We start from the raw sequence: 9255 nt of genomic DNA on the forward strand, positions 1-9255 counted from the left end.
TGCATGAGATGAGATTTCATTAATGAGCCCTTTCCAATGGTCCCAATGGAAAGCAATATAGATACAGCTAGGGGTGAACAAAAAGGCCGCATACCCGACCCGAACCGACCCGACCCGGTTTTGTTTTGAAACGGAAACGGAATACCCGTTACCCGATTCGATTTTAAACGGGTAATACCCGTTTACCCGATTTCGTCTAAACTCGCGGAATACACGTTCACTCTCTCCCTCGCAGCCGCTCTCCTCCTCGCAAGCTCACTCTCTCCATCGCAGCTCTCTCCATCGCAGCTGCCTCTCGCAGATCTTCCTCTCTCCACCGCAACTCAAAATCAAGGTTAGTGGGTTAAACCCATTAATTCTTCTACTTTGCTGTTGTAGATTTCGACTTTCTCGAAATTTCTGTTCTATTATGCTCGTTGGTAAAATCTGGTTTAGGGTTTTCTTCTCCTTTTCTTTTCGATGAAAGTGTATAGCTTTGCTTTGGGGTAAATGAGAGTCCACAGCCTAGGATACTGTTTTGGTACTCTGGTACTTCAGGAATTTGATTACCAGTTTGGTAGTCTGGGTTTATGTTAGAACATATTCCTGAGCTTTCGAGTTTGTAGAGTTGTTTGAGTTTCACTTCAGTTTAGAGCATGCCTGAGAGCATGATTTGGTTTGAAATGTATAATGGGTTTTGAAATGTGTCTAAACATGGGAAAGCCGTGGATTTGGTTTGAGTTTCACTTCAGTTTAGAGCATGCTTGATAAACGAACAAGTGGAAATTTAATTGACCTTGGCAAAAACAAACTCTACACCATAAAAATAAATGCTACGAACTGTTTACATGTCCATCCTAAAATTCTTCACAGTTAATCCTTTTTATGTGAACCAACTAACATATCATTTGGCCCAAAAAACCTCCTCTCTTCACTCTAAAATTTCTAACCGGCTCCATAAAAAATAATAGCAACCATTTATCTCGGAATGAACTGATCACTAAGGTTTGAGTCCCTAAACTTGTTTGACACTAACCCCTTAATTATATAAAGAATTGTAAAAAAAAATGTGCTTGTATAATTATTTATAATATTAGTGCAGATCTGAATGCCTTTGATCAACTTGTTCTTGAAGGCTTCAACTCCCTTTCCATCAGCAGCTGGGGTCTCCATGATCTTCATGGTTCCAGACTGATGCTTTCCATGTTGCTTAACTGGACGTTGAGAGCAGTATGAATGGGCAGCCAAGACTCGGTCCAAGAGCTCTTGGGGGACAGGCTCACCCCTTCTTTGTTGTGGCGAGATTCTTGCTATATGAACCAATGTTTTCCACTTGTCTTGGGGGACAGGCTCACCCCTTAATTTGTTTCTGTTTTTTCTCTTATTCTTGCTGGGTTGATCATTTGCTGTACTAGAGTTTTGGTTAGTAGTTGCTGTTTTGAACAGTTTGTGGGGGATTGGATTAATACCAATCTTTTTTAGTTTTTTCTTGATGTGGATATTTACAAACAGATTTTTTGTAAATTCTTGGACTCAGAAGAATAAGAGACTAACATATCTATTTTCCAAATTAAAAAAAAAAAAAAGGGTAATCGGGTATTCTGAAAACAGTGTTCGGGTCGGGTAATCGGGTATCGGCCAAATCGGGTAATCGGGTACCGGAATAGACTTGGGATCGGATCGGGTCGGAACACTGAAATTTGGGTCGGGTCGTATGAACAGTCCTAGATACAGCGCTCTTTTATTATTATTTTCTAATTCTATTTTAAATTGAAGGTATCTTAGTAAAAAAAAATAGTGCAAATATCTCTATTTTACAAAAATACTATCAATATAAAATAGATAGGTAAAATAAAAGTCAAGTTAAATTTAAATTTGAAACAATAAAAGTCAATGATTATAAAAGAGTTATAATTGGTAAGATTTGATTTGTAATATTTAAGAACTATACTCAATAAATACTCTAAACTATTTAAGAAATAATTCCAAGATGTTCCCCATGACTCGGCAAATTGGTATTAGGGTTGAACAAAAATTTAAAAATCCAATTCCGCTCCGGCTCCGGAATCAGAGTCGGAGTTTTTTTCCCCCAAAAAGTCGGAGGTGGAGTTGAACCAACTCCGACTTTGCCCTCCCACTCCGATATTGTACATATGTTATAAAAATATATATATTTTTTCTATACATTCATCATATATATTTTATATAACTATAACTTATAAAACTAGTTAAATTCAATAATAGTATAAGCTAATTATTATAAACATACTTATACTATATAAAAGGACTAAATTGACTAACAATAATTTAGTATATATAAACATCATACTATTACTACCATGTAACACTAATAATAACATGTTATATTCATGTATAAACACTAATGTATAAATTTATAATAACATGTAATACTAATTTATAATAACATTTACACTAATGTATAATAACATTAGTATAATAACATATAATACTAAGTCTAGTATATAATTAGGTTAGAAGTAAGTTAGAAACTAATATAATAACATATAGTTAAACACTATAGTACAAGTCTATAATAGGAATAAGTTAGATATTAGTATAAAATATTATAATGAGTTAATAACATGTAATACTATAGTATAATAACATGTAACATGTAAATAGACACTAGAAATAATATATAATACTATAGTATAATAACATGTAATTAGACATTATAGTGAAAGTCTAATATAAAAATAAATTAGATATTAGTATAGAAATAAATTTAGAATAATAAGTTAATAACACGTAAACTGTAATACTATAGCATAATAACATTTAGTTAGATACTAGTGAATTAGTATTTATTAATAATCAATACTAACAATAAGATTTACTGTACATTCGAGAGTAATAGGTAAGAGTTATATCATGATATACTTATAATTATAATTACAATTTTTACAAAAGATTTGTTTGTTAATATGCTTTCAGTAAGTATAGTTATTAATTTGATAATTTTCATAATCTGTTAATCATATAGGTACAATTTAAAAATCTAATTAACTAATAATCTATGAGTATATCCTATAAATATGCTTACTAATCTTAACATATTAGCTACGAACCTTACATGTGTGTATTATGTAATTTAATTTTTGAATTATAGCTCATGAGCATATTGACATGGCCACGTAATAATAATGAAATAATAGTCATCAAAAGTGTTGTCCTCTCTCGCCCACTGTGAGTAGAGGTTTTTTCTCTCACCCACTGCAAGTTACGGTCGTCTCTTTCTCTTTTCACGTGTAGGTTTCTCTCTTGTTTGTGATCGGTGGGGCATATGGTTGATGATTTAGAAGGTCTGTATGGTTGGCTATCCTTGACGGAATCTGAGGAAGAAGTAGTTTTCATCGATGAAGAGGTGGCTCAAGATACTATTCGTTGGGGCAAACGATGTTTGATAATTCAGTTGCTAACACTGAAACACTATAATAAGGAAGCATTGAAGCAGATGCAGCAAAGAATTTGGCGTCCTGTGAAGATGATGCGCATTCAAAATCTAGATTCCAATTACTTGATTGCAAAATTTGATGATGTTAAGGATAAAGAGAGAGTGGTCAGGGATGGCCCTTGGACGTTTGATAAACAATTGGTTTTAGTAAAAGACTTCGATGGTGCTCAACAAATTCAAATGCTGCATCTCACTGAAGTGTCGTTCTGGGTACGAGTTCATGACCTGCCTCTGATGGCCCATAATGAGATTGTGGGTAAATTGATTGGAAATGCACTGGGTATTGTAGAGGAAATTGACCTACTGGAGGGGGAGCTTGCATGGGGCCAGTATCTGTGGATTCGTGTTCATATGGATATTACGAAGCCTTTGCTAAGGGGTAAGAAATTGTGTGTTGGTGCTAGTGTGCCTTATTGGGTAAGATTCTCGTATGAGAGATTACCTGAGTTTTGCTACATGTGTGGGAGAATTGGTCATGCTCAGTAAGACTGTGATCAAATGGGAAGCTACGACTCGCATCAGGGTCCTCTTCCTTATGGTCAATGGTTGCATGGACTTGGTCATGGAGGCAAAACCACTAAGGGGTAAAGGCGTCATCAACCATCTGCAGTGGAGCAGGTGCCGACCCATGTTTCATGTAAAACACGCATTGATGAGGAGGCAGTTACAGTAACGACAGTTTCAGAACCTTTGGTTGTTGATTTTTTGGAATTTTCAAACTCCTCCATTAAGGCGAGTAATTTGGCTGAGCGGAGTATTACCGAGGTGAATTTGGGCCTTGCCAAACACTTAAGTCAGGATGCTGGCTTCGTGAGCCATGTGCGTAGGGGGGCGGTTGTGGGCCTTGATAGTAAGGTTACAGGTTCTGCTAAGGGAGGCTTACAGGGTGAGCTAGGGCCTTCTAAACATTATAGTAAGGCACTTGGGAAGTGGAAGTGGAAGACCCAGGAAATTGTTCGCTTAGTCACGGAATGTCTTGTTTCGGAGGAAGGTAGTACTGTAAAGAGGAAGGCATCCCTATTTCCTTCTTCAGAGATTGTGTCTTTAGAAGGGAAAAGGCAAAAGTGTGGGGGTTCTCTAGCAGGATGATGGCAACTAGCTCCATGAGGTTTGAATTGAAGTATCAGTAGAGGCTGGAGTCCAGCCCTACTGTCAACCATGAAAACTCTGTGTTGGAATTCCCGTGGGCTTAGGAACCCACAGGGAATTCAAACCCATGGGAATTCGAGCTTTACGTGATCTGATCATGAAAGAAGATCCTAGTTTGGTCTTTCTTCAGGAGACTAAGCTTAAGGCACGAGCTATGGAGCGTTGTAAGTATCGATTGCACTTTACTCATTGTTTTATGGTTGGTTGTGTGGGTAGAAGTGGTGGATTAGCTTTATTGTGGAAAGGGGATTTGTGTGTTCATATTTAGTCTTTTTCTAGGAATCACATTGATGCTTTGATTAAGGATGGGGATAGTTTCGAGTGGAAATTCACGGGTGTTTATGGTAATCCTTAGGTGACAAATAGAAATTTGACTTGGAATCTAATTAGACAGCTAAGTTCTGGTGTGGCTTGTCCTTGGCTTGTAGGGGTGATTTTAATGAATTAGTGAACTTCAATGAAAAGAAGGGGGTAGACCACGCTCAAAGTCCCAAATGGAAGCATTTAAGAATGTCCTACTCGACTGTTCTTTGCATGATTTGGGGTTTAAAGGTCCAAAATTTACATGGTGTAATGGTAGAGAGGGTACTCGAGCCATTTCTGAGATATTGAACAGGTTCTTAGGGAATAATCAATTATGTGCTTTGTTCCCTCAATTTGTGGTTAGGCATGGTGTGGCAGCTCATTCAAATCACCTACATGTGTGGTTTGAATCTGAAGAGGTGGAGGGTTGAAAAAGGGTAACCAAACAGTTTCGATTTGAGGCTATGTGGGTGGGTAAAGAGAAATGTTCTCAGATTATTGATCGAGTGTGGAATAATGGTGAGGATCGGGGTAGAATGGAGGGTGTGATAAGGTCAATGAAGAGGTGTGGGGAACATTTATCTGAGTGGAATAAACAGTCATTTGGGAATGTTTTCAGAAAGTTGGATCTGGCTAAGCGAAATTTATAGCAAGCTCAAGATCGGGATTCTTTGCAACTTGATGGTATGGGTGTGACTAAAGCTAGACAAGAAGTTCAGTTATGACTTGAGAGGGAGGAAGTCATGTGGAAGCAAAGATCTCGGGTCCAGTGGCTTCAAGAAGGTGATTAAAATACACGATTTTCTCATTCTCAAGCAAATGGCAGAAGAAAGAGGAATTTTATCAAAGGCTTGAAGAATGAAAGGGGTGTTGTAAAGGAAGGTGCTCTGAGGGATAGACTAATTGTTGATTTCTTTTCTGAGCTTTTCACATCTACTCCACAGAGGCACCAAGAGGAAGTTTTGGCATGTGTGCATCAAAGGGTGACACCAAAGATGAATTCAGATTTGTCCAAGCCTTATCATGTAGATGAAGTAAAAGCAGCCCTCCAGCAGATGCATCCTACTAAAGCCCCATTGTGGGTAGTTCTGTGACTACTGCTGTCTTGCATACTTTGAATATTGGCCACTTTCCTAGAGACCTTAATCATACATTTATCAGCCTCATTCCAAAGAAAAAAACTTGTGACTCAGTCTCTGATTTCCGTCCAATCAGTCTTTGTAATGTGATTTATAAGTTGGTCTCTAAGGTTATTGTTAATAGGCTCAATCTTCATCTTCCTGCGATTATATCAAATTCTCAATGTGCATTTGTTAAGGGTAGGCTTATTTCAGATAATGTGCTAGTCGCATACGAGCTGGTCAATTATCTAAGGCACAAAAGGTATGGCAAAAAGGGTTATATGTCCCTTAAATTGGATATGAGCAAGGCCTACGACTAGGTGGAGTGGAGTTTTTTAGAAAAAATAATGCTCAAACTAGGATTTGGTCATGGTTTTGTGCAATTGGTTATGTAATGTGTGACAACTGTGTCCTTTTTTGTTTTGATTAATGGAGAGCCTCATGGTCCTATTATGCCTACGAGGGGGCTTAAGCAAGGGGACCCCCTCTCTCCTTACCTTTTCCTTCTATGTACTAAGGGTCTCACTGCTTTGTTAAAGGATGCTGAGAGTAAACAACTAGTGAGGGGAATAAAGGTTTGCTAAGGGGCTCCTGTTGTGAGCCACTTGTTGTTTGCGGATGATAACATAATTTTCTGTAAAGCTGATGTGCAAACTACCAGACATATTCAGGGGGTGCTTGAGAAATATGATGTGGCATTGGGACAAAAGGTTAATAAGGAAAAAACTAGTGTGGTTTTTTCTAAGAATGTGGATGATGGGCAACAGAGGGAGTTGTTGAATTTGTGGGGTGTTAGGACTTTCCAACAATATGATAAGTATCTTGGGCTACCTAACTTGGTTGGGAGGTCCAAATCTCTTGCTTTTGCTGACATAAAAAGGAGAGTGTGGAATAAACTACAAAGCTGGACGGAGAAATTGTTATCATAGGGAGGAAGATAAGTCCTTATTAAAGCAGTAGCTTTATCGATCCCTACATATGTTATGTCATGCTTCAAGCTACCTTTGGGTTTATGTAGGAAATTGGAAGGAATGATGTCTAGGTTCTGGTGGGGACAGAGGGGAAATGAACAAAAATTGCATTGGTAAACTGGAGGCATTTGTGTGCTTCAAAATTCAGAGGGGGGATGGGGTTTAAAAGTTTACACTCTAATATGGCTCTCTTGGCTAAGCAAGGATGGCGAATTTTACAAAATGTGGGGACTTTGCTACAAAGGATTTATAAAGCTAAATATTTCCACAATAGTACATTCTTTCAAGCAAAGTTGGGGTTGCATCCTTCTTATGCATGGAGGGGGATTTTTGTAGCAAAGAACTGGTTACTAGAGGGATGACGATGGCGGGTAAGGTTTGGAGTCTTTATTTATATTTAGAAGGATTATTGGGTTCCAAGTCATAAAAGCTTAAGAAGGAATGCTGAGAATGGGCTTCCTGCTTCTCAAAAGGATGCAACTGTGGATAGCCTTATCTGTCAGGATACAAGAAATTGGAGGTTTGATACTATTAGAACTCTCTTTGATCCAATGGTAGCTGAGGAAATCTTAAAGATTAGATTGCCTTTTATGTCTTATAGTGATAAATGGATATGACCAGAGGAAGTAAGTGGATGTTTTATTATGAAAAGTGCTTATAGGCTATTTCAAGCTTTGAGTTTGAGGAAGATAGCTGAACCATCCAGCGGGGTGCAAGATAGGCACATGTGGAAGAAGCTATGGAAGATGAATGTGCCAAGGAAGATTAAAACTTTTGCATGGCGAGCCTGTAGGAATATTTTGCCTGCACTCAAAAATCTAAGGCACCGAAAAATTGAAGTGGAAGGAGGCTGTTGTTTTTGTGGAGAAAGGGATGAAGATGTTACTCATGCATTGTTGTTATGTCCTTAGTTAAATGAGATGTGGCAGCGGTTTGGTCCAATAGGTTTAAGGCTCCAACATGATAAAAGATTTATGGATAATGTGAAAAGTGTGTTAACTACTAGCAGTGAAGCAGATTTTACCCTCATGTTTGTACTGTGTTGGGGCATGTGGTATCGAAGGAATAAGTTGAAGATGGAAAGTGAGAACATCACTCCCTATGCATCAACAAATATGGCTATTTCTTTGTACAAATCTTTCTCAATTTTAAAGGTTTCTAATGCTGCAAATGGGAAGAACCTATGCAGGTGGAAATCACCTCCTTCTGATTTTCTGAAGCTCAATGTTGATGGGGCGGTCGTCACAGAGTATAAAAAGGCTGGAATTGGAATGGTTTTATGTGATAGCAATGGCAAGGTGGTGATGGCAGCAACTATCTTTGAACCTGCAGTGAATGAACCATCTACCTTTGAGTTACTTATTGTATTTCGGGGATTGCAAATGTGCCTTCCATTGGGCATCCCTAAATTAATTGTTGAGTCTGACTATTTGCTGATTGGGTTCTACTTTTTTTTTTTTTTGCATCATCAAAAGTGAGTTACGATGTGTAAATCCGACTCTATTTCAATAAATCGGAGTTGAAGTTGGAATCAGAGTTCAAAATCAAATTCTAATAAAATCGGAGTCGAAATCAGATTGACTTCAATTCAATCGATGCTCACCCCTAGTTTTTTTTTTTTTTAAACTAAACAAATTCATATCATTGCATAACTTTAAACATCCAGTACATTTTGCTCACAAGCAAAACATTGCAAAATATGAGGAGGATCCTCCTCAATCCAAACTATTTCTTGGTCAAAATTCATAGCAAGTTTTTCAAGTAGATGAGCAACATTATTTCCTTTGTGAGATACAAACTGCAACTGTCTGTTTAAACTGTGATAAAAGAAGCCTTTCAAATCCTCTACAATCTGCCCATACCAAGAACAATTTTCCTGCTTACCCTTAACATCATTAATCAATACTAGAGCATCCCCCTCAAATATTCATTGAGATAACCCTAGTTCAAGACTTCGAGTGGTAGCTCTTTCCAAAACAGAAGCTTCAGCATGTAAAGGGTTTGAAATAAATGATTTTGTCTAGCTTGCTGCAGCCATCAACTCACCATCCAAATTCCTTATGACAATGCCCCCTCCCATCCTTTTTAAATTATCATCATAGGCAGCATCCCAGTTAATCTTAAACCACCCATAACCTGCTTTTTTCCATCTCACAGTTATAGTAGAAGCAAAGTTTTCAGCAACTGAAACATGAAGATAATGTTGAGCAGCAGCAAAGTCAGATAATTCTATTTGAGCAGTATGCCACACTTCGTA

The 9255-nt window shown here is 37.8% G+C and overlaps 1 protein-coding gene and 1 long non-coding RNA gene across 2 annotated transcripts; both read left to right on the top strand.

Annotated features, from left to right (window-relative positions):
* The first annotated feature begins 219 nt into the window (after positions 1–219).
* LOC108990942 lies at positions 220–1550 on the top strand. The gene is made up of 2 exons (XR_001996083.2): positions 220–334; positions 1082–1550. It is a non-coding gene; the product is annotated as an uncharacterized LOC108990942 (long non-coding RNA).
* A 6368-nt stretch (positions 1551–7918) lies between these two features.
* On the top strand, positions 7919–8476 carry LOC108990939. Its single transcript, XM_018965065.2, has one exon. It carries the CDS (start codon positions 7919–7921, stop codon positions 8474–8476), a length of 558 nt encoding a protein of 185 aa, XP_018820610.2.
* The last annotated feature ends 779 nt before the right edge of the window (positions 8477–9255 follow it).

This window comes from Juglans regia, chromosome 1, assembly GCF_001411555.2.
Source record: "Juglans regia cultivar Chandler chromosome 1, Walnut 2.0, whole genome shotgun sequence".
Classification (NCBI taxonomy): Eukaryota; Viridiplantae; Streptophyta; class Magnoliopsida; order Fagales; family Juglandaceae; genus Juglans; species Juglans regia.

Excerpts from the sequence above, each read along its gene's own strand:
- LOC108990939 (XM_018965065.2), top strand. The coding sequence starts at position 7,919 with ATGTGGCAGCGGTTTGGTCCAATAGGTTTAAGGCTCCAACATGATAAA.